At 35.3% G+C, this 25,571-nt stretch overlaps 1 protein-coding gene across 2 annotated transcripts in view; it reads right to left on the bottom strand.

Annotated features, from left to right (window-relative positions):
• Nucleotides 1–1,548: 1,548 nt before the first annotated feature.
• The window catches only part of LOC143207487 (uncharacterized), a 30,533-nt gene continuing 6,510 nt past the window's right edge, over nucleotides 1,549–25,571 (bottom strand). The window contains exons 2-6 of one of the 2 annotated variants that reach the window (XM_076421030.1): nucleotides 17,061–17,303; nucleotides 14,196–14,587; nucleotides 12,744–12,959; nucleotides 10,015–10,404; nucleotides 1,549–8,030 (exon numbers count right to left, since the gene is read on the bottom strand). In XM_076421030.1, coding sequence (XP_076277145.1) covers nucleotides 7,764–8,030; nucleotides 10,015–10,404; nucleotides 12,744–12,959; nucleotides 14,196–14,587; nucleotides 17,061–17,280 — 1,485 coding nt within the window. In that variant the 5' untranslated portion in view covers nucleotides 17,281–17,303 and the 3' untranslated portion in view covers nucleotides 1,549–7,763. Of the gene's footprint in view, nucleotides 8,031–10,014; nucleotides 10,405–12,692; nucleotides 12,960–14,195; nucleotides 14,588–17,060; nucleotides 17,304–25,571 lie in introns of both variants that reach the window. The other variant, XM_076421029.1, reaches the window with a different exon arrangement.

The raw sequence follows: 25,571 nt of genomic DNA, 5'->3' as shown, positions 1-25,571 counted from the left end.
GTGAAGGGTTCGAGCGAAAAATTTTCAAACAACATTTAGAAATTGTGTATTGTCTGAATAATGAGATTACCAGTGCACGTTCAGCTTTGTGAGCACTTGTGAATGAGTGGTTACGTCGTCCCTGCTTCGGTATAAGTCAGAAATAAATCGAGAAGAGAGGATTGCAGAAGGAATTGTGCTTTCGATGTTGCTGTTGTAACTTGACTTAATGTTAGTTGAAGCGAAGAGGTGAAACCGAGGCGTGTTAATGTCGAGAAATACATATACGCCGATTCACGAAGTGACAGTGTCTAGCGTTTACTCTTGCAATCGAGACGTCTCTCGAGGCCGATCTCGATCACGGACAATCCTTCGATCGTGATTCTCAGCTGCTGACATCGGAACTGTTGAAAAGCTAACTGTAAGATACGTTTTAGTATTACGTACACCGCGACGAACACGAGAGATTTAGTGATTACACTGAACGGAAACAGGAATCCGTGATTGTCCCACCTGCTCCCAATAAAAAGAAGTCTGTGTATAAACGGAAACTAATTTGTAAAGACGTAATGTATATGTAATTTGTAAAAACTTAATGTATAATGTAATATATAATGTCAATGAATACATATAACGATAACTGCGATTAACCTGACGCAGGGAAGAAACTCTTCATTGATTCCACCGTTTTCCTTTGTTCACCGTGCGTGACCTTCGAATGTCCCCATCTTTTCTAGTTGTTTTACGTTGTAAAGATATACTTGAGTCTGTTACAGCATTGTGAAAATAAATGTTGAGTGACCTCAGAAATTGGTGGAGGGATGTTTCGATTACCTGCCCATTGGCCTTTCTGATTTTGTTAAATAAATATTGCGAATGATCAAGAACATTCGTGAAACATTAAGGATATCTTCGAAATTGGACCTTATTTATTTTATACTAGCTTGAAAAAAATATGCGAGCATAATATAGCCGAATATACAAAATCTTTTTGTAATTTAAACAGGAAATTATAACTCTTCATGGTAAATATCGCCCTCGTTGTCTATATTTAAATGAACAATTATTGTTTTAACAAATAATCATCGACGAATTTTTGTCAATAATTTTTTCCTGCATGAGTAAATATTTAATTTAATTTAATTGGAATAATGTATTCTAGTTCTAATACAATTACGAAGAGTATTTCAGTTAGTTACGCAGATATTAGAAAGTAAACAAGCATTTTTATGACAATATTGGTATAAAAAGTTGTGGTCAAATATTATCAGTTAACATTTTGTTTAACTGTTTTATAAAAAATGTATGTATGAAACTTTTTATACTAGAATAATTCTATTCGATATCACTTTTTCATTTTATGGATACGAAATTGATAGATCATCTCGTACAATACTTAAATGTTTGGTAATAATTGATTAGATACCAACATCTTTAATAATCTAAATAATATTGTGAATAATGGTACAGCGATTTCTAGTGGTGACTCTGAGTCACCAGTCGGGTGCTCAGGATTAATAAATAAAGACATAACAAGGGACAACAATCAGGTATCAATTAAGAAGGACATTGACTTTACAATTTATTTACACAGGCTACACAATGTACACTATGAGGGATATGAAGACTCACGGGCGGTCATTTTGTGGCCGCCCCAATGGATTGCACGAAATTCACTCGCAGCTCGTCGTGACAGACGAAAGATCATGCCACCGACGATAAATTGCACATCGCCGTCGCGGAAGTTCACAATGTAACGCTGATAGGTCGAGCAACAAGAACCTAACCGAACAAAATATAGTTTGTACAACAACAACAACAACCGATATTACAGAAAAGAAAACACTATTTAAATGGCACTGCCGCGTGCTACGAAATATTTCAGTTACTCTAGAATTCGAACAAAACCAGCTCGTGAACAAAATCGCAATAATATGCAGTGCTGGAAACGTTAATCGCATCATTGAATCAATATTAAAACAACAACAAATATTACCGAACTGTGACTCACTTCGAACATTTTTGTCAATCTTATCATTAACCACTTGTCCTATGATTCATTTTGCAGCTACAGAGATCTTTATGCACAATCAAAATATTGTTTACATGAATTGCAAGACACACAAGAAGCATGTAGAAATTTCCTTTATCTCTTTAATAATTTTGACAAGTTAAAAATAATAGATTTTTTGAACTTCCTTAATCTTTCTACTCTTTGAAGTTTCACTCAATTTTATAAATAAACTCTTCAAAAAATGTAAGTAGGTGAATCTATAGCTCTGGAGCGGTGGACATTTGTAAAAGAAACTTGCCGCAAAATCGTTCATATACAAAGAAAATTGTCGTTGAAGTAGACAAGTGCTAGAAAAATTCGAGCATGTGTGTGTGAAACCAGCGTTGCAAAAATCGTTTCCAGCACTGTGACTCGATGCAGCACGAACTTCAAATTCGCATTGCTCAAAGAATCGATATCCACAATGCTCTCAACTGCGTCCATCGAATTCTTTATGGATGAGATAAAATAAAAGTACTCTTTTCCATATGAAGAAACGAAAGGATACGAATTAAATAATATAACAATCGATATAATCTGTCAGCTTACGAACAAAGAAAACTTAAATGTAAAATAGTACAAACTCCATATTTCAAGCATCGAATAGTGCGATCGAACGAACCTCGACGGTTACCTATGAAATTGCAGAAAACCAAAGAAAACAAATACACCAAGCGCGTTAGTCAAACGAAGTACATATGTATCGTTCAAGAAGCTGTATGATATTCGTATAAAAGAGAGGAAACGGATCAACAACATTCGTTCACGTGGACGTCAACCATTTGATGAGATACACGCGTGTATCATTCCCATTCATTTGTTTCTTCTTCTTCTTCTTATTCTTTTTCTTTTTATAATATGGCAGACATGCACACTTACGCACACGTATACTCTAAATATTTGGACATTTGTACTTGACGTATTTCAATCGCGTGTATAACAAAATATTCGAAGCTACATTTTTCTTTTTTTTCTCAACCCGTGTCGAGTACCCGGGGTCTCTTCTACGTAGGTATAGTTTGCACTGTCGTACATCTAGGTGCGCATCCCTTATAGTAACAGATACGTGTACAAACTAACGTGACTTGTTTGTCCCAGCTCTATAGCGTCTCTTTGCCACCTCTGACTGAAAAATCCTCGATGGAACACAGCGTGTCCGGAAAATATTGACTTCCCTGAAAGGGGTGATTCTTGGGGTGGTTTGAAGTAACTTTTTCCTTCGCAAAAATACTCCCCGCGGCTTTGTTAAAGGGGGCAGACTCGTCTCTAGAATTGGACTCATTTCTCAATAATGCATGCGATGGGGTTTAACAGTAGTCAAAAACGCAATCGCCCTGGAAAGTCCATTTTACGTTCACGAGGCGTAATTCGCATTACGTATTCGGCAGCATGTACATAGTTGTCGCAGCTTTACGAAAATAGCTACATGCACAGCTTCATGCTTCCGAATAATGCAAATTACGCCTCGTTAACTGTGCTGATTAAGCGCTTTTAGCGTTTCTCTTCTAGTTTGATACTTATGTGTACAGAAAATACGCATTCGAAGGAAATACATGCTAATAACTCGTTACAAGAAAATAATGATAATTATTCTTATTTATAATCAACACAATGTTCACTGTCAGTGGACATGTATCGTGTTTTCTAAAATATTTTTCGTCAGAGGTAGCAGGAAAAATGAGAGAACGAAGAAACGAGAAAAACGGCTCTGCTACGTGCCCAACAAAATGGTCGAACGTTCACAGTTCTTTGCAAGACACAGTAGTACAGTTACATAAATAAGAAATTAGGTAAAGCATTGAATATAACCTGTCAATTGGAACAATATTGTTCGAACGAACTTACACAATTACCAACAAAAAAAAATAAACTTCTATCAATATCCTATACATGTATAAACCTATAATTAAATTTTCACGTAAACTTACGACGGAGGAAGAGTCACTATAATTTAACCTTTGGTCAGTCAGACGTGTTTCACAATGCAAACCATACCGCAGTCTTCCAAGCTAAAGTATAATTTGGTCGAGTTCCCAACGTAAAGTTTCCTTCTCCTAATCTTATCATCCGATATAAATATCTTTCGTGTGACAGCGGATCGCCGCCGCCGTCGCACAGAATTCAATTTTATCAGTACCTAGACAGTCGTCTTGGACTCGTCATATTTTTCCTACGTGGCCTGTTTCTCACCCATCTGTTCATGTCATTCATTAATTCATTCATTGTTATACATTGTAACGCGGGTGCTTCAGGTACTCTGTCGAACGAATTTTTTCTTTTGTTGCGTCTACAACAAAGATGTCTTGTATCTCAATAAATAAATTAATGCCAGAGCGCTTATACAATCATCTGTGATCAACTTTTTCGCTACGATTACTCCATTGTCATGGACCTTTGTGATTTATCAAATTTTTTTTATGGTATTTCTTCAAATCCTTACTGGCAGCTTCAACGGACTTAATTATTTTTAAATTGATTCACTTCTCTGATAATTCTGACACTGCTTATCATCTTTATAGTGCTTCGGAACACATGAATCAAACACCTCTCGTGTTATCTCAAACTGAAAATGTTGAACAAGAAATACAGTGTGCCCAAAAAATGTCGGAGAAGGTTCCTTACGTCGTTCGTAGTCACTGTTTCCTTTGCTGAAATGTTCTCCGAGGCTTCGTTAAGGAGTTATTAAGGAAAAACCACGGACCAATCAACTCTGGCGGACTTGTCGTAGTCGCGCTCTGATTGGTCCGTGTTTTTCTTTAACAGCTCGTTATACAGGGTGTCCCGTAACTGGTGGTACAACTAAGTAGGGGGTGATTCTATGTGAAAAATTGAATCGAAAATGTAGAATAAAATTTGTTCATATGACGCTTCATTTTCGAAAAAAATAAGTTTGAATTTGTCGAGTACGCGCGCACTTGGACCAGCTTCAGCTCGACGGATTTTACTATCTTACTGTTCCGAGTAGGAGAGTACTTCCGTGCTTCTTGCAATGTTTACAAACATTGTCGACATGATGATATCGACAAATTTTTAAACTTATTTTTCTGGAAAATACAGTCACTGACAATTTAAAGTGGACACCCTTAAAAATCGCATAACTTTTTAGAAATTGGACCAAAGAGAACTTGAATTTTTCTAAGATGTTAGACCGGCTAGTTCGCTAGAGGATAAGTAAACAAAATTTTAATACCATTGCAATTGGTAGGAATTATATAAAATTTTTTAAAATGATGTTTTGTCAACTTTTTTATCTGGGCCTAAAAAAATTCACGTCCTTTGGTCCGATTTCTAAAAAGTTATGCGATTTTTAAGGATGTCCACTTTAAATTGTCAGTGACTGTATATCGTCATATGAAAAAATTTTATTCTACATTTTCGATTCAATTTTACACGTAGAGTCGCCCTCTACTCGGTTGTACCACCAGTTACGGGACACCCTGTATAAATAGAATGAAATACATAAAAAGTTGCTTCGAATCACCTAAGGAACCAGCCCTTCCAAATAAGTACAACATTTTTGGGTCACCTTGTATATTAAACTATTCGAAACTGTTGAAACTGACAACAGTGGTGAAAATTCATTGAATTTCCGAAATAGATCAAATTCGTTCATTTTAGATGTTTTACTATACCTCGCATGAAAACCGATAGATCTGCTATCGCAATTTTTGACAGTATAAACTCGCTGTGTTTCGCAGTTGTACATTTGTAAGTTGATGCAATATAATGTGGATCATTTTCAAAAATTCACGACCAACACACTAAAATGTAGAAAAAACCAGTTTCCCTCCATTCATTTGTACAGTTTGAATCCCTTGAAAATCGTGAACGACGCTGTACAGCATAAGCACGTATACTAACAGGATTTTCGCGAACATTCATCGCTGATTCGAATAAATATTCTTGATTTTGAGAGACTTGATATCGGATATAATGAGTCTCGACGTATACGCACGGGATCAAAATTGAACGTTCGTAAAACGAGACCTTTCGTAATGCGAGATAAGACGTGATTCGAGATACACCGAATGATTCATTGGTGAAACGGTAAATGGAAAATTGGAACGAGATTCTTCGGAAACGAGACGGTGCTCCCAAACTCGTTGATCTCTGCCCATAGTCTTTTGAATGTTGATAACCAGACTGCGGATCCTTATGCTAAATTTTGTGCACTAATTTTAAACAACGAGAAATTTCTTTCCTCCGTAATTTTAATAAGTTGACGACACTAGTTTAGGAATAAATTTTTCGTAGTATTAATCATATATTAATAATGTTCCATATTTCGTCTCCTAATTTGTGTGAATACATAACATCCGCAGACTGTCAATAACAACAATACTGAACTTGTATTGTATCATTTTAGCCAGTCGACATACATTCAACCTGAATGTATAAAAATATTACGAATGACAATTATAGAAATCAAATTGATATTTAGTACGTTTAAGATATTTTTAAAGAAAGAATTATACAATATATGTGTCCTGCAGTTGTTCAATATGCAATAGTGTGAAGTTGAATTTTGCCTGATACGAAATGAGTCTGTGTCTTTCAATTAGTATTTCTTGCACGGATAATTCTTTCATAACTATACAGGGCGAATCAGTAGGAACTATCTGAAATAACTATTAAATGCAATCTAGTATTTTAATGAGTTACGTTGTACTTTAAGGGATGTGCCAATGAGTATACATAATTCGATTTTATATATTTCATTTTTTCTGAGATATATCAAGATGACCTTGAGATTTTAAAGGACAATACACCTTTTTTAAATACCACGCTGTTGCTGATTGAAGGACGGATTCATATAATATGAAGACCTCCAGTTGACTTTGAAAAACTTTCGAAAAATTCAAGATCATCCCGATATCTCAAAAAAGTTTTTGAATACAACCAATAGATACCGAGTTAGATAAGATAGTGGTTCTCACCGACTCACACCCTGTATGCTTCCCGCAGTCGTTAAATATGAAATAACTTGAAATTGGATTTTGCCAGATGCAAAATGCGTCTGTGTCTTCTAATTAGTATTTCCAACAAGGATAATTCCTTTATAAATATGTATACAAATGTGATTTAATTTATTCCGAACACGTTCGATCAAAAGAATCCGTGCTTCTGATAAGGTGGAGTAGGGTAAGCCCGTCTATGGGGCAAGTCCGTTAATTGGTTATTTTCATTATAATATGAACGAAATTTCTCTAGCTTGTATTTATTAATGTAGTATAAGTTAGTATAAACTATTCTACACAGATATCACCCAAGAATAAAAGTGTTTTCCTCGCTTAAATCAACCAATGCCAAACAGTTACTGTGGCAAGTGTACAGTGGCAAGAGTTTGATACCAAGAACGTTAAGTTTTTACATACCAGACTGAAAATACAGCAGTTTAGAGTCCAACTTTGCAAAAACTAGGGCGGGCTTACCCCACTCCAGCTTATGATTCACTCGACAGTTGAATGACAAACAATGAAACGTTTAACGAGTTGCAATTGTTTCTCAGTTGCCAAAGAATAATGCAACAGGACAATTGTATAACGCTTTAACTCTTTCTTGAAAGAATCGCGAGAAAAACGTATGTATGTACCTGGATAGCGACATCGATCGAAGAAAGTTCGACAGTTTCCAACACTCTATACATATAACAATAAGTATGGATTAGGTGCTTTCCCTTACTCATGGAAAAATATTCCTTGCGAAAGTTTTTCGCATAGAAGGAAGTTTCTTAAACGGTGTCTTCTTTGTCGTTCCCGGCCTGACAATCGTAATTGTCCTTATTCTTGTCAACGTCCGTGTCCGTGTCCCCGTCCCTGTCCTTCTCCTCCCTTTGTTCCGAGGTGTCGTCCTTCTGATCTTCAATTTTTCTTTCGTTATCGGCCCCGGTGAACTCCTCGCTTTTGTCCGTCGAATTGGCCGAATGAGATTTGTTCAGCAGAGAACTGAACTCGCCGAATTTCAGAATCTCCTCGATCGCCGACTGCTCCAAGTTCACCTATCGGGAAATACCACTTTAGGAATCGTCGTCCATTGTCTATTCGATTCTCCTGAATTTGTGTGAACTACGAATTTTTATAGAGAATTTCAATTTTCATTGGTTGGCTGGGAAAAATATTTTCCACAACAGGTGGCACTTGAAATTGATAATTCTTTGTTGATTTTCTCTGTTGCTGTTATATTTTTCGTTTTTTTACCACGTCAGTTATGTATATGCATGCCTGGCGCTATCTTTTTCTGTCCAACTTGAAAATCAATTTTTACTAGAATATGTTAAGATAATTTTTTCGAAATAGCCTTCAAATATGTTGTCGAGGTCATTCTGAATGAACCATCGTGTTAACCCATTTAGACCTAAAACTAAGATAAAAAGAGAATTGTCATTCTTTAATTTGCGTTGGTCGAGGTAAATATTTTTCCTCGAGAAATGGCACTTGAAGAATGACAATTCTCTTTTCAATAAACCACGAATTTATACATTTTATCTAGTTATTACAAATTACTCCATAAAAATTAGAGAAAAGTGTTGAGAGAAACTACGTCGTGGAATTCATTCTTTTATGCTCTATAATCTATAATTATATCGAAGGAGAGACGCAAGGTTTAAAAAAAATGCCAATGACTTGGTTGTTGGATTATAAAAAATGAATCAACGTTCTCGGAATTGTATTTCTTAACTAAGATTACGAAGTATCGATGGAACTTTCTCAGGATCGTATTTCTAAACAGAGATTACGAGGTAACCCATTCTACGTATACTTTCTTTTCAGAGCCAAACTGTGGGGGGCTAACCTAAACAGTCTGGACGATTTTCCTTTCACAATCAAAGTCAGTCGAAGTTAAGACACCGTTTGGTAAAGAGCTTCCTCCCGCGCCGTGAAAAATGTAGACTTATTTCATTTCAACAGTACCACTGTGTATTTATTAACACCCATTTCCAATATTTGTTAAAAAATTTTAGAAGAAATTCTTTCCATTGTATATCTCTTGAGATTCACTCATGATAGTATATCATGAGATATACCTTATTCTACGAAATTTGCTCATACAACAGTAAATAAGATCCCATTTAGCTGAGACCCTGTATATCGGTGATATTTTGTGCTCGATAAAATTTCTAGAATTATTTATATTTTTAAGGACAAGCGTACATAAATTTCAAGTCAGTTTTAGGTGTAAATGGATCAACATGTTAATTCGTTCATAATGACCTTGACAACATCTTTCAAGGATATCGAAATCGGTGAGGAGAACCGTTTTCTAAAGACTACTTTTTCCAGGACTGCAAGGATGCAGGATGCGCCTTCTCATTTCTCGATTATTCAAATATGAGGTTTTTAAGTAGTCAAAAACGCTAGATAAAGGTTCTAAAAAGTTCTCAAAAGTTCTTTTTTTTCCGTTTACGAGGCGTAATTGCATTATTTAGAAGCATACAACTGTGCATGTAGCTGTGACAATAGCCGAATAATGCAAATTACGTCTCGTAAACGTAAGAATATGACTTTTGAGGCAGATAGCGCCCTAGATCGATATTTTATATACGGTTTTTGACTAGTGTGAAACCCCGTGTTTGTATTATCGACAAAAAAGAAGGTGAATCCCGCACCCTTGCAATCCTGGAAACGAATCTATTCCCTTAACATATTCCAGTAAAAAATAATTTCCAAGTTAGATAGAAAAAGATAGCGCCAGACGTTTGCTTGCAACTAACGTGTCAGTCAAAATGTTAATAAAAAAAACGAAGAATTTAACAGCAATAGAAACTTCAACCATAACTTATCCAGAACGATAACCTTGACAACATATTTCGAGGTCATCGTGAGGAGGACCCTTTCTCTAAAGAATTACCCCTTACTATATTCTAGTAAAAATTGATTTTCAAGTTTGATGGAAAAAGATAGCACCAGGCATATGTGACTGACGTCGCGGTCAAAATGTAAATAGAAAAAAGAAAATGGAGATATTGAATGAACATGTCTAACCTTCCGTGGTCTGCCCCTTTTCCCTTTGCCCGACGATGACGTTGTGGACTGATAGCTGGTGTTCGACATGTTGGTTTTCCTTTTCGACCATAGCAAATGCGAATCCAAGTGTTGTTTGAGCTTATCCTGCCTGGCGAACATTCGCGGGCAAACGCTGCACGCGAACGGCCTTTCTCCGGTGTGTACTCTCCTGTGTCTGGCCAAATGAGAAGCCCTCGTGAAGGCCAGCGTACAAAGATCGCACGAGAAAGGTTTATACTGAGCCCTTTCCGACTTCGACATCAACGCCCTCGACTCCTTCCCTTCGTTCAACCCCATCCTCTTCGAGCCAATATCGTTCTTTTTCTTAACCGTTAACCTTGAACTCTCGTCCGCGCTTCTTGAAGAATCCTGTAACAATGGCACAACGTCAACGAAACACTGTCACAGCGATTCCGAACTTACAAGAACGGTCAGGATAATTCATGTTTCTAATAATGTCAATTGGAATGAGATGATAGATTAGTTAAATCAATTATTAATCGAATAAGAAGAACTTGGAATAAATTATATTAGAATTTGATCCTGAGGATTGCGTTTAATTTTTGCACCCAGATTTGAGTTTGCTTTTGGGGTTTCGTAAATGGTGTTATTTTACAGACATTGATGAGCGAATCATTTTATTTATTAACATCTGATAGATACAGTGTCGCCAGATCGAGACTTGTGTCCCCAGTCTACCTCTCACGTGACGCGTTTCGTCTCTGTCGTGCATGTGTCCTCGAAAAGGGACAATTTTTGACATTTTGTACAAAATTTGACGGGCAGCCTAATACTGGAAAATGATAAACTAAATTAAATGGTTGTAATTAATTCACAGAAAGTGAGAAAGAACAGAATCTAATATACTTCTTTATGCATTTCGCGATTTCCATTCCTGTTAACCTACTTGTATCGCGTCGTGGCTATCTTAAAAATGTGTGGGGTGACTAAATGATTTCTATTGGTGAGTGGGTGATGCATTTTGGTCGTCTGGGTAGGGGCGCTTTGGTAAAACTATGCTTAGGGTATGCAATCAATTGGGTGCGAAAGATATGGGAAAACGATACGGAACTAAACGGTTTGTTTGTATAGAATCGCCCTGTCAATGGGTTTGCTCACGAGGTGGTCTCGAAGTGGTGTCCGATGACGCCCAAATTATTCTGGAACCGTCGCACAGTGGTCCCAAATCCCGAAAACACGACCAAAAATTCGTACTCGGGGGTTTTCGGGGTCGCTGATTACGAATATGAAGTTGAAATTCCAAAAAACAAAATAGTGGATCCAATATGGCGGACATATACATTAAAAAATGGTTAGGTGTGCATGGAAAATAATCTTTTCGGGGTCTTTGGGGTCACTGATTACGAATATGAACTCGAAAATTTGAAAAACAAAATGACCGATTAAAATTTAGACAACAATTCGCATTAAATGTGTTTTGAGAGATTGATAGGTAAAAATGTATAATTGACAAACAAAATTGCACTTTGTATATCAAGAATTAGTATAATTGTAAATTAAGTACATAAGATCTAATCATCCGAATCGTTTTACATTACTAAAAGTTGTAAAGTCGCATTTTAAAATCCATAGAAAGGAAACAAAGTTTACCCTCGTATGAGCAAATGGGAGACTTTCGGAGATTGGTTTTTATAAATTTTGAAAGATAAATGTATCAGCAACACGTCAGAAAAGGAATTTTGGTGTCTAGGAATTTTTTGTATGTCTACGTTTTTACAATGCGCGCATCAAGTTTTACCTTCTACGTTCTTCAAAGAATATTGCCATCGTGTAACGTAATGACTAACAATTTTTGAGATACAAAAACAGGTAAAGATTCTACTTACTTCCAGGGCAGCATCCATTTTACAGAATTGAAATTGATGCACTATTTTCAAAGTTATGCACTTTAGAAGGGGGCGTTCAATTTCCTACTAATACGCGCGACAAATGCTCGTCAAACGAAGGCTAACTTTGAACTGACTGCAGAACCGTACCATAAACTTTTTACCTTTTTCCTTGGTGGCACATTCAGTGGTTATAACATCACTTTACCCAACCCTAGAATTACAAACTCCTAGGAGAAAGTTCATTCTTGAGGTTTTGGCCGTGTTTTCGGGATTTGGGACCACTGTGCGTCGCGTCGCGTCGAGTGTCTCGAGCTATTGCAGCGGACCGTGTCTAAATAAATATAAATTTCACGTTCGGTCTGCTTGAGAACGAACACTCCTCATTGTAAACTATACCATTTGCAAACGGCGAATTTGAATTTCTAATACTGAAAAGACTTCGGAGAAGTGGAAACGGTTTTCCCATTAGCCTACATATAACATACTAGTAAAGTCGTTAGAATGTAAAACACCTTGTCAATGTTTGTAAACACAGACGAGAACTGAAACAATGTTAGAGACCTGAGATAATGTTACATTTTGAACAATGACATAAACAGTAGAAAACGTTGAAAAAGAATTCATGTACTGTGTGGATCGAGGAAGTATTTAAACAATACATTTCCGACTTTCAAAAAATTATTATCGATCAACTGATAATATTTAAGATACAAAATTACTAAACATATTATGTTATTTTAGGGATGAATAAACATGTGAACAACCCTAAATGAAGAAGCAATTTCAATCGTATTCATCTTATCGTACCATACTCTCATCTCGTTCTTGTAAGTCGTCGTTCATCTGTATGTCCGGTACCGTAGGGTCAGTAGATCCGTTGTTAAAATTTGTCTCCGATCTCATTGTGGCCGAGTCCTCGTACATTTCTTCCCTGGAATTGTCCTCTTTCTGAACTAGACGCTCCTTCGTCCTGTATTCCTGTGGTTCGCTGTTCCTTGATGTGCGGCCAACGGAGACTCTCTTCTGTCCTTTGAATCTCGTTTCCCGTTTGTACATTGGTGGTGGCATTCGACTCTGGACAGTGCAAAGCCGTTTGAAAATATTAGAAAATTCTCCGCATGATTCATAGTTAGACAGCGGATTTTATGCATTTATGACGAAAATCGTACACGTTAAAACATTAGAAGATTTGAAAAACCTATTAAACATATTAAAAAAGGAAAAAAAAAATTTCTATTTCACCCCAGTTTGTTACAAATCAGATAGAAAATTTTTATCTTTCATAAAGATCCGCTGTCCGTGCATAGTACACTATATCTTCTGTATTATAAATCTACAGAGTGAGTTACATTCACGCGTTTTAATTTACTTGATTATATGATTTGCTAGATATTTATATATTGTATCTGAATTAATTTGCGTCTTCCAGTTAATAAAACATGACTCTTTTTGTTGTATGACATCAACGAACGTAAGTACATATTGTTATAAATGCATTTAGAGTTTTGTTTTATTTCATGATTTCGTATCATTACGAAAGTATAATCGTGACTCAAAACTGCTTGTGTACTTGTATATTAAAAACCGAAATTATCTTCACGGTACACTAAGCTTCTCTAGAAACTGAATTTTCGGGTTCGGTGAGTTTCTTCCAAGATAAGATAAACCGACGCGCCCAGATCGCCTCCAAATCTTTATGTAAGTAAATAATTTCGCTTTTTATCTCAATTGACACTATAGGGCACTTTACTTAAACGGTCTACGTCTACGTATATCTATATCGACAAGTAAAAAATTAATTCTCATTTTATTTGAATTGTACTGTTACAGAGAAGTAGGATCAATACTTATATCGCTGCTCCGGAAGTAGACACAACTGCAAAAATTGAAGATTCGGTTTAATTCTTCTATGAGAGTAGTTTACAGACACTGTGGGTTATTATTGCAACTTTTAAGTTATTTCAATTTATAAAATAATAAATACCAGCCTCGATTTACATTATGTCGATTTACAAACGTCTAGTAAATGCATTTTTGAGCCCGCCAACACGATAAAGTCAATTTGTCACATTACAAATTGGCTGGGTGAAGTATAAAACAGTAAAAGTTTAGAAAAATCCAACAAAATATTGGCAAGTTGTTTCCAATGTATCAAAATTTTTAAGGGATGAAAACACCTTTCATTCCATTCCTGCTTCTCATAATCGGTGCCGACAATTTTTATTTTACGTAAAGATCCGTAGTCTATTACGTTACTATTTTCCAAGGAACCGGGGTTGTTATTCGGCACTAGGGGTTGCGAATACTCACGATTTGTGTATCCGAGGACCGTAAGGGATCGTCGAACGTGTCTTCATGGCCGTCGATCACCATCGGATCATCCTCCACCTCGATCTCCTCGACCTTGATGTGATCTCCCAACGATTCCACAGAAGACTGTTTCGGCAGAAACGGAATCACGGATGGGTCCTTCATGTAGTCGCTCATGTGAACCCTTGTCTCTATGTGACACCGTTGCATCCGCGTTTCAACCCTCGTGTAGGGGCTTCGGCTGTTTTCTTGGTTTCTGTCGTCGCCCGATAGTCCACGGACTTCGAGGTCCGTCGCTGTTTTTATCAGGGATGGCAGGTGTTCTTCTGCTACGTCGATCGAGCCCCGGTACATAAAGTCCAGCAGACACTCCATTTCCTCCACCGCCACACCTACGAATCATAATTTAGAATTTATAACCTGTTTAGGGTATCTCAAAACTAGATCTGTCTGTGTTCATAGCCTTTAGTATCATAGAAGATACGAATGTTTAGGTGTATTGTCATTTGGTTTATATGTATAATACAAAGTCTGTTTACGTGCTGTTATGTTTTTTTTTTCGATGATTTCTTTTTTTAATAAACGATTGTCGATTAACTTCATCAATCGATTGAATCAATCGTCGATTTTTCGATGATTCCTTTTTTTAATCGTACACATTAACCAATGATTAAAATTTTAATCGATTAATGCCCAACTCTGGGGTAGACTCGTTCTTAGAATTGCAAGGGCGCGGGATGCGCCTTCTCATTTCTCGATACCGCAGCGATGGGTGTTTCAGTAGTCAAAGCGCTAGATAAAAGATCAATCTAGGCCGCGATCGCCCACAAAAGTCTATTTTTACGTTTACGAGGCGTAATTTGCACTATTTGCTATCATGCAGCTGTCGCAGCTTTGTACTTCCGAATAATCAAAATGTCTAAATTAATTAAATTTGAAATTTGAGGACGATTGCGGCCTAGATTGATCTTTTATCTCGGGCTTTGGCTACTTAAAAGCCCATTTGCAATTTTGGAAACAATATTACACTCTTAAGAGGGTAGACTCATCTTCAGGGTTGCAAGGGTTCGCGATGCGTCTTCTCATTTCTCAATAATGCATGCGATGGTGTTTTTCAGTAGTCAAAAGCGCTAGATAAAAGATCAATCTAGGCCGCTATCGCCCTCTAAAGTCTATTTTTGCGTTTACTAGGCGTAATTTGCATTATTCGGAAGCATAGATCTGCGCATGTAGCTATTTTCATAAAACTGTGACAGCTACATGCTGCCGAATAATGCAAATTATCTCTTGTAAACGTAAAAATAGGATTTTTGCGGGCGACTGCAGCCTTGATTGATATTTCATCTAAAGCTTTCGACTACTGAAAATCCCCATCTTCCAAATCCTGGAAACGCGAGTCTACCCCCTTAAATAATTTTGTCACATTACGTACATTCTGTTCAGACTATTAGGTTCACGCAAGCGCCCCAGATCTTGAAATTTGCTTTGTATATTAATCAACAGACTTAACACTTTTTTCAAGTGCTTGTCTCAAGATTCTCGGACCTCGGGAATGGTCAAAGAGATCTAGATTTTTCGAGAGTTTCAAATGACGTTTTCAGCACGCGTTCGCTCATTGTCAGCGCGAGCAGCATTAGACAGCACAGACATAGGCCCGGCCTTAGCTAACGTTCCCCTTTTCCCGACTAGTAATTTGTAGCACGCGACCCGCTGTCTGTCACTGCGGTCAGCGTCTCTCAATCTATGTTTATTTACGATGACATTAAGCTCAATTTAGAAACGGCAAATGTTAATGTTAATAACCAGTGGTCAGCCAACAGCGGCCTCTGGTAACAGACGAAACCGCAATGAATGTTTGACACCTCGATAATTGGATTTTCACCTGTTACCATCGATCAATTGCGATTTTTATTTGCGGATTTAGGAATCTATTGACACAAACGATTATTGTATAAAACTCTGTCTACACAGAATTTTTTACTTTTATAAAGTATTTTACTTGCATGAATTGGTGAGCTTATACATTTAAATAATCATTTTTTATATGGATGTCTAGCTACACAGAATTTTTTGTTTTTACGAAGTATTTTACTTGCATAAATTGACGAGTTTACATTTAATCAATTTTTGTATTAAGTGTAACTCCATTTTTTTTATTTTTATGAAGTGGCGTTTGAACTATTATGTATCAATCATGATAAAAATGAATAGGTGAAACACAAAACTGTGAAGACATTCTTAACTGGTATACTAGGATTACTAATGGCCCCAACAAAATTTTTGTACATTATCCTTCACCACAGTATTGTACGATAAATATCAAGGTCCTTTAACTTGTTTAGGACATTTGGATTATTAAATCTTCAATTAATTATTTTAGATAAATACAGAATTAGAATATCCGACGATACTTCGTGATCTAAGTAAACATTGTACGACTCGGTCAAGAATATTACTATACCTAGACTGCGGATTTTTATGTGATTTTCAATTTTTATGGACAAATTTTAAGAAAGTGGAATAAAATAGAATCTTATTTCCCGTGGTGGTAGCCTTTTTAGATCTGAAATAAATTAAAATCGTACCAAGTTCTCTCATATTTCATATTTAATATAAATATCCTAGCATTTCTTGAAAATTTTCAGGAACTATAATTGAGAAGAAGTACATTCTGTCTTGTGTGTTTCACAATGGAATTAAAAAATTTTTATTTTGCATAGAGGTCCTGCTGATGAGATTTCAAGTGGGTGTTCATAGAGCTAGATCTTGAAGCTAGCAACCAAAAATAATCTCCCATCGTGGGGACGCATCGTCTAACTATGTGCTTTTAGGTGTACACATATATCATTAATACCGGTTGCTCACCTTTTAAAATAAGAATCGGTTGTTCACCATAGTGCTCTTTGAAGACTCTTTCGAAGTAAGGGCTACATGCTGCCAAGACCAATCTGTGTGCTCTCAGCATACCACCCTGGCAGGCTAAGGTCGTGTCAGTCAGAGAGCCACTTTTATATAGCCCTTCAAACAATCCTGACAAGTTTGCCAGATGATTGTTCCAAGTAAGCTTGAACGTGTTATCACCCATTATTGTAGCACTTCAGGTCCCTTCTGAAAAAAAAATACGAAACATTATTTTTCACAAGCAAGTACAAAAACTAGAATGAGATTGCATAATCTTCATATGTACAGTGACTCCCACTAATATACGGATGCTCTCAAAAAACCGACAACTTTTTAAACATTGGGCTTTACCTTTTGAACTTCTTTTAGAAGCTAGAGCAATTAGTTTGCTACAGGATATGAAAAGAAATTATTCCAAAAATTGCAATTGGTCGGAATTGTAGAGAAAATACTAAAACGTTGCATTTTATAATTTTTTATGTTAATTAATGATACAAGTGTTTGTATATTTAGGTGAAATTGTATTATCTCACGTTTCCATTTACCATTTCGATAGAGCGGAATATGTAATCACTAGACTGCGGATCTTTATGCATTTATGAAGAAATTGATTGGACGAAATATAAAACAGTAAAAGATTTAAAAAATTCAAGAATGTTGTAATGTTGCTTTTAAACGAGCAAAGTCGTTAAGGGATGAAATCAATTTGTATGTTATTTCTGCTTCTCACAATCAATGTAAAATATTTTTATTTTGCAAAAAGATCCGCAGTCTAGTAATCACTATAAATGTAATATTGAACGTAATTTAATTGACACATTAATATTAAACATAATTTAACCGCTTGACGTAACATTTTCTTCACAGTTACCGTGATCAAGACATCTTCATTCCCAAAAATGTCGTAGAAAAGAAAATTTATATTTTTTGTATGGCTACATTTATTTTAATGCTTAAATATTGATTACAAACGAATCAATCTTTGTTTGAAATCTTCATCACGAGCCACCTCGTTGAAATACGGCAAGGAGTTGGAGAAATAAAAAATGTATTAGTTTGATACATGATAATGTTATTTTGAACGATTTTTGAAAAAGATTCAGTGACCCATTTGAGAGCCATTTCATTAAGTCCAATAATAAATGTTTTCAACTTAAATCTAATTTTGCAAAATCTTATTAAACTTTCTAAAAGACAATAGTGCTTTACAAGAACATGATATCACACATTTCACTCAATCTCCAGTTATCTTGAATGCAATTTTATTTATTTAACATCGAACAAAATCTAAACTTCAGAGAAAAGATTTATTTTTCACGTGGCAGATAAAAAGCAATACCTTATCACGTAATGGTTTCAATTAACGATATTTTATTTTTTCAGTTTTCCTTTTTGCTCGAACAATCACGAAATGATTATCTGCAATATTCAATTATCATCACAATGAAATTGTACGCGCAGCGAGACGCGAGGCAGATAGTCGAGTTGATAAGCAGGTAACGATGATATCATTCATATTTATATGTATACACGAACAATATTGCATTGATTATATTCGAAATGCATAATTATCACAATCAATACTAAATTAATATGTAATTTGGTTTAAATGAAGCCACACAACGAAATTAAACAAGAAGCCTTAAATAAAGCTTGCCTCATGAAGTACAATTCACAATAGAGCTGCCATATTCGAGCTTATCAGGGACGTATTTTCATTTTGCAATCTGACAATCCCGCGAACAATGTTATTTTGTTTATCTAATTACGAAATGCACACCGTGTTTCATTAACAAATTAAGCTTTAATTAAGTACATTATTTATATGTACAATTTTTGGAAAATTTGGATCGATTGGATCGACAAAATTTAAATATAATATGTAATATAGATATAACAATAAAACAAAAATTCTGTAATATAAGTAGAAATATTTATAACATGAGGGAATTCCTCTTAATGAGGAATCTCAGTGAAATGTTTTTCGTAATAATTATCTATACACGTAAACAATTATACTTTATCATTTTTTCAGTATCAGATTTTGAACTTATATTTTAGTAAATACAGAAGATTATTCATTTTATTAATGGGTCAGATGTTGTTTCTGTGAACAGGAAGAATTCGTTGAAAATAAGGATACACTGATAAATTGCATATCATTTCAGCATAGTTAATTACGGACTGTAGTACATTTCCCAGCTTACCCACAATAGTTACGTCATAGTTGAAATACTAAACGATACCGATGGTACAGTCGCTTTAATTGACATGTTACGTGCAATTATTCTAATTTTCTACGACGTTGGCGCTCATGTAATACTGAACAGAATAACAGTTGCACGTAACTTGGAAAATTTAATGCTGCTCGAACATCTGGTAAATACAATGATTCTGCATTTTTTTAATAATGTTATTTTAAGCAATACACTTTAACTTAACAATACACTTAACTTTACAATGTGACCGAAGAGATATACCATCTAAATAAATTCTACTATTAGTGTCTATTGTTCTGCAATTGTTTGTAGCAGTAGTATAATACTAATATTCATATTGGTGTTATAATTGTTTTAAATTGTTTTAAGCAATAGTATAATACTAATATTCATGTTGGTGTTATGATTGTTTTAAATTGTTTTAAGCAATACACTTTAATTGTCTATGTAGAAACTATTAATAGAATTAACAAGAATAAACGAGAAAACGTGATTTTCAAAATGTCTCTTCAGTGTTTAACTGCGAATATTTAACAGAAAAGTTGCAACATTTTCCATAACAGGCATACAAGATCCATCTAATTAGAATCTAATTAAATTTTACTTTAAAAGTGGTCGCTAACATCTGAAAGTCAAATTCGACCACCATTGAGGTAGAAGCAAAGTACAATGGGTAACATTTCTGTTGTCGGTGCGTTTGCATGAATTCTACATAGTAATTACAGCTGCGAATGTTCCCGATTGGGTTTGCTATTTTTAGCTGGTAACTATTTTTAAATTTCTTATCAAAATGTAGCAGAGCATTTGAATGTTTCGCACAGTAAAGAAACAATTTGTCTTTAAGATTTTCAACATCGTGGGCGAATTTTCACAGGTACCTACAGATCTACAAAACGTATTTTTAAGATTTTCAATACAGGCCCACATAAAAAAAGTTGTAAAGTGCAACTTTTAGTATTTTTTCTACAATTCCGTTCAATTGCAATTTTTGAAAAAATTTCTTTTCACATCCTTTAGTAAACTAATTGCTCTAGCTTCCCAGAAAAGTTGAAATCGTATAGTACAGTATTAAGAAAGTTATCGTATATTTTAGAGCGTCCGAATATTAATTCGATTAACTGTATACGGGAACCTATTTTAAGTGTAATACATGTATATTTGAAGAAATTTTTTTAATTTATGTTTGCACCCATATTAAGATAAAAACATTTGGACAAAGCAAACAGTACAAGTCAGTGTAATGTTTAGACAGCGGATTTTATGCATTTGTGACAAAAATGAGTAGTTGTAATCCAAAACAGTAAAAACATTGGAAGAATTTTAAAATACTGTTATATTATTTTCAACTTATTAAACATATTAAAAAAGAAAATACATATCCATTTCACTCCAAATTGTTACAATTCGGGTAGAAAATGTTTATTTTGCATAAAGATCCGCTGTCTAGTATATAATGTATTATAGAATCATTTAGAAAAACATGACAATTTATTTAATTTATAGTTCGTGCAATTTCGTAATTTGTCAAATATTATTACAAAATTTTAGACAAATCCTTTTGACAGAGGAGAGACTATGGATGGTTCCAAAACATTGAAACACTGAAGCTTCGATTTTCGAGAAACAGTCGATATTTAAAGTGCTACAGCTGCATAAAATGGAACCGTACAAGAATAAACCTAGACACGTTTTAAAGCTTGAAGCTTTCCCGCAGCCAATCGTTCATTTTCCTTCGAGGTGGTTTCGCGCAATATGGAGAAGCGAAGACATGTTTTCCTTGAAAACGCTACAAATGTCTATAGAAAAATTATAAAATTCCTTTCGGAGCTGAATTAACCATAGATTTCGAGATCGAAGCTTCCCCAAATTTACAATTACCCCCTAAAACTTGATACACGCAGTCAACTAATCAGCCTGTCTTTATGGAAAATAAAATTCGTATGCATCATTTGCAAGAAATAAAATCCATTTCTTCTGTTAATAATTTCAATTCACAAAAAAAAACGACTAGTTTTACCAACTAGAACATCTTTCGTGACAGAAATGAAACAAATGTGTTATTAATTTTTCTCTGGGCAAATCATTTAAATATTTTTACCAGAAAAGCCAAATAGAAAGTTTATTCTCCGTTTATTGATTCTAATAAGCTGAAACTAGTTCATTATCGAAAATACTAATAACTAGACTGCGGATCTTTATGCAATGATGGCTTTTGAAAATGTTCAAAATATTCTAGGATGTAAAATATGACAGAATTTGGTACGAATTGAATTGATTTCAGATCCAAAAAGGCTAAGGCCACGGAAAATAAGAGTTTTAAAATTGCAAATTGCATAAACATCCGTAATCCACTAGTAACTACATATACTTGACAAAATATCGCAATCCATAACGACGCAAGAAGGTAACATAGAAGCAGGGGGTCAAAGTTAGGCAAATACGTATACAATGCAAGGGTGCGAGTACATGCACGGGCAGGGGGGGCTAAGGGGGCAAAGAGAGGGTGACAGAGAGAGAGAGAGAGAGAGAGAGAGAGAGAGAGAGAGAGAGAGAGAGAGAGAGAACAGGGTGAAAGAAGGGCAGAGTGCGATCCGACCATGGTCATGCGCAGACGTGGTATCCAGGCCCGATCCATAATTTCGTTGGTGGACCCCATCACGCATTACCAAAGGCTTTACGCTCGTGTGTGGACTGCACGCACCCTTTTTTCCTCCCGTTTCATGGCAGCGAACATTGCGGCAACGAACGGTGGAAGGCAGGGGGCCACGAAAATCGTCGGCCATCGAAAAGAGGAACGGTCCCCTGCCGTGGCAAGCCGTCTTCCCGACGATCCTCACACGGAACGAGTTTAAATGACCGATCGAAAAAGCACACGTCGCCTTTCTACCCACGTGGAAAATTGTAAATGTCCTTTAAACGCGAAGGACCTTCCCCTCAATCTAACCCCCCTGACTAGACTGATTTAGCAACCGGGTTTCACTCATGCTCGACCTATCGTTGGTTTATGGTGTTTTGTATCTGATCGAATTGCAAAATAGTATTAACGTATGGCTGCGCTATTCCTCGAAACTGGAGTGAAATGGAAATTTATTTTCTTTCTGAATATGTTTAATACGTCGAAAATAATACAACAGTACTTTTAAATTCCTCGAGCTTTTTTACTGTTCTAAATTACATGCTAATTTTTGTCATAACTGCATAAAATCCGCTGTCTGCTTATATGATAAATGCAACGATATAAAATGTAACAATAAGAAGGATGTACATTATAATTTTTATATGTACGTTAGATGTTAAATATGTCGTACTGATATAATAAATGCAAAATAAATATAACATTTTTAGAAGGATAGCAAATGACGTAAGACGTTATATGTATATACGTATATGCAATATGTACTTTATATATGTCAACGTAGTCCACATTACAGCTTATTCTGCATATTCCGACTTGATCGGCATAATCCAATGTGTTTTGCATACTCTGCATACTCTGATGAATTCTACACGTGTCCAGCGCTGTACATCTTCGTTAATTCATCGAGATTAACAGTAATTCATATTTAAAACACTCATTCATCGAGTCGACGAGAAACCTCTACCGGTAAACTTTTTTTTATTAAATACATGCAAATATGTACGGGACGAATTCGATAAAAAACATTCGTGACGGACGCACTATGCAAATTTAAACATTTATGTTCACGAATATTTATATGCCAGGTATTACGCAGTATAAAGAATATGGCATTAAAACGTGAAACGAATTTGTGCCCGAGTTTTTGCGAATTTATTGTAACAAAATATGCATTTGTATGAACATTCGCGTCTTTTTATGCGCATTCGCTGTAAGTGTGAAATGCAGAAACAGTACAACAATTAAATAGATTACTAGCCTTTATAAAATTTCATGAAATTAATCATTGAACTTTTTATAAACCAAATAATCTTACTTAAAAAAAATTATGTAAGATTTGTGGTAATATGCAATTGCACAAAGCTGTTTGGAAGATTGTAACCGTTCTTAGCAAAGATAAACATATTTAACACAATAATTAAATATCAAAATGTATTTCCTCTTCTAATAATTTGACGAGTCGAAAATAAGTTTACTAAAATTCTATTTACTATGAACATGTTGACTGCCACACAAATTTTTATCTCATAATGAAGTTACTCTGAAAAATTCAACAAAATCGGTTGAAATCAGCTACAAACGTTTGTGATGAAATTTGCAGTTTTTATGTATTGCAGTCTTAAAAAAATTTGTTTTCCATCACATGTAGTAAACTATAATTGTTCGAATTTATAAACAATGTCGTATGGTCAAATGTTAAACAAGCCATGGTCCTTTTCAACCTTTGCACTCCTTTGTCGAGTGTGACTCGACATTACAGAAAGAAAAATGTAAATAAAACGGGTTTTTATATGTATTTAGTTCTTCCTTTATGTATTTAATTGTCTTATTATTTAGTTAAAAACAAATATAAGTTCCACAAATATAAATTGCAACAAAGTTTGAGAGCTATAGTTAATACAATTAGTAAACAACATTGTTTAAAGTCATGGAACTGTCTTTTGAAGACAAATTTAAATTACAAATAAAACACGAAAAATAATTCGGAGTACCAAGGGTTAAAAGTGTTCTAATAGAGATTCACTGTACATAATTAAAGACCTAAAACCGTGACGAATTTATAGAATGACCTAATTAAGTTCCGAATGAAATCGAGCTGATCGGGGCGCCACGGTGCCATGGTATCGTAGAAATAATACGAGATCATTATTATAGGTACGACGAATGCAGCAATGTTATTTGATTACTCCGCGGAATGGCAGAGCCGCGCTGAAACACTTGGCCGAGAGACGAAATGTCAGGACTTCGACGTTGATTTGCTACAAGCCGGCTGTGGTCGATCATAATTTGACATTGCTTGCACTATCGCGCAGAAATGGATCTCTCTCGGCGTTGCCTGCACGCCAGTAACAGCGCACGTATGGGTCATGGTGGCCTGGAAAGCTTAACGAGACAGTGCCACGTGGGAGGCACTCCGCGATGAAAATCAATTCTTTGATTTTACCAAGAACCCTGCTGCTCTCCGGACCAAGCCAAAAACACTATGCATTTATGACGAACACGAGCAGGTGTCATTTAAAACACTAAAAGAAAAATATAAAAATACTGCTATATTATTTTCAACTTGTTAAACATATTAAAAAAGAAAATAAATTTCTATTTGTCTAATTATATTATATATTCTAAATGTCTAATTATAACTAACGTAAAATCATGTTCACAACGATCGCTAGCCTCCGGATCTTTACGCAAAATAAAAAGTTCCTGCGTCAATTGCAAGACCCGGGAGCTATTTTATATGTTTCAGTAATGATTATGATGTAGCGAAAATAATATTAGGTTGTAAAGAAAGAAATGCAGGATTTTTGTTCCTTTGTTTTAATTCCAATTTTATACCAGATATGTACCAATAAATATTTACCTTAATTTAATGAGTTATATGTCATTTTCAAGCTTGTTTTACGCTCTATTTAATAATGCTTTTGATATTTGACTTTATTTAAATTTTTATTAAATTATATGGCTTTTATTTCAGGATCTCAAAACGCGATTTTCGCATTACTTTTTTCTATGAGTTCAATCTATGTAGGCCGAAGTGCCGCTCAAACGGCTTGGAATATGGGGCGAAGGTAATAGTTTGAACTCGTAGAAGAAAATAATGCAAAATTCGCGTTTTGACATCCTGAAATAAAATATAATTTAATAAAAATTTGAATGAAACTAAATATCAAAAGCATAATTAAATAGAGCGTGAAACAAGCTTTAAAATTACAAATAACTCATTATGTTAAGGTAAATATTTATTGGTATAAAATTACAATTAAAACAAAGGAACAAAAATCCTGCATTCCTTTCTTTAAAACCTAATATATTAATACTCTTCTAATCTTTTCACTATTTTAAGTTGTACTTGCTCATCTTTGTCATAAATGCATAAAATCCGGAGTCTAATAAATTAGTAACTAGTCTATTAGGGCAATCAAAAACACAGAGTCGTCATGAATTGAGGGGAAAAAGTTACCCTCTCTTTGTCGGTACCGGACACATGTACGACAGAGATGGAACATGTCACGTGACCGTGCCGCGGCGGTAGAGAGTAGCGACATGGAAGGGGAAAGTAGAGTAGGGACCAAAGTCTTGATCTGGCGACACTGGATGTACATTTATTTCTTTTCTTAA

This window comes from Lasioglossum baleicum, chromosome 3 (genome assembly GCF_051020765.1).
Source record: "Lasioglossum baleicum chromosome 3, iyLasBale1, whole genome shotgun sequence".
NCBI classification, from domain to species: Eukaryota; Metazoa; Arthropoda; class Insecta; order Hymenoptera; family Halictidae; genus Lasioglossum; species Lasioglossum baleicum.
The sequence above is the reverse complement of the archived record's forward strand: the minus strand, read 5'-3'. Positions and strand labels throughout refer to the sequence as shown.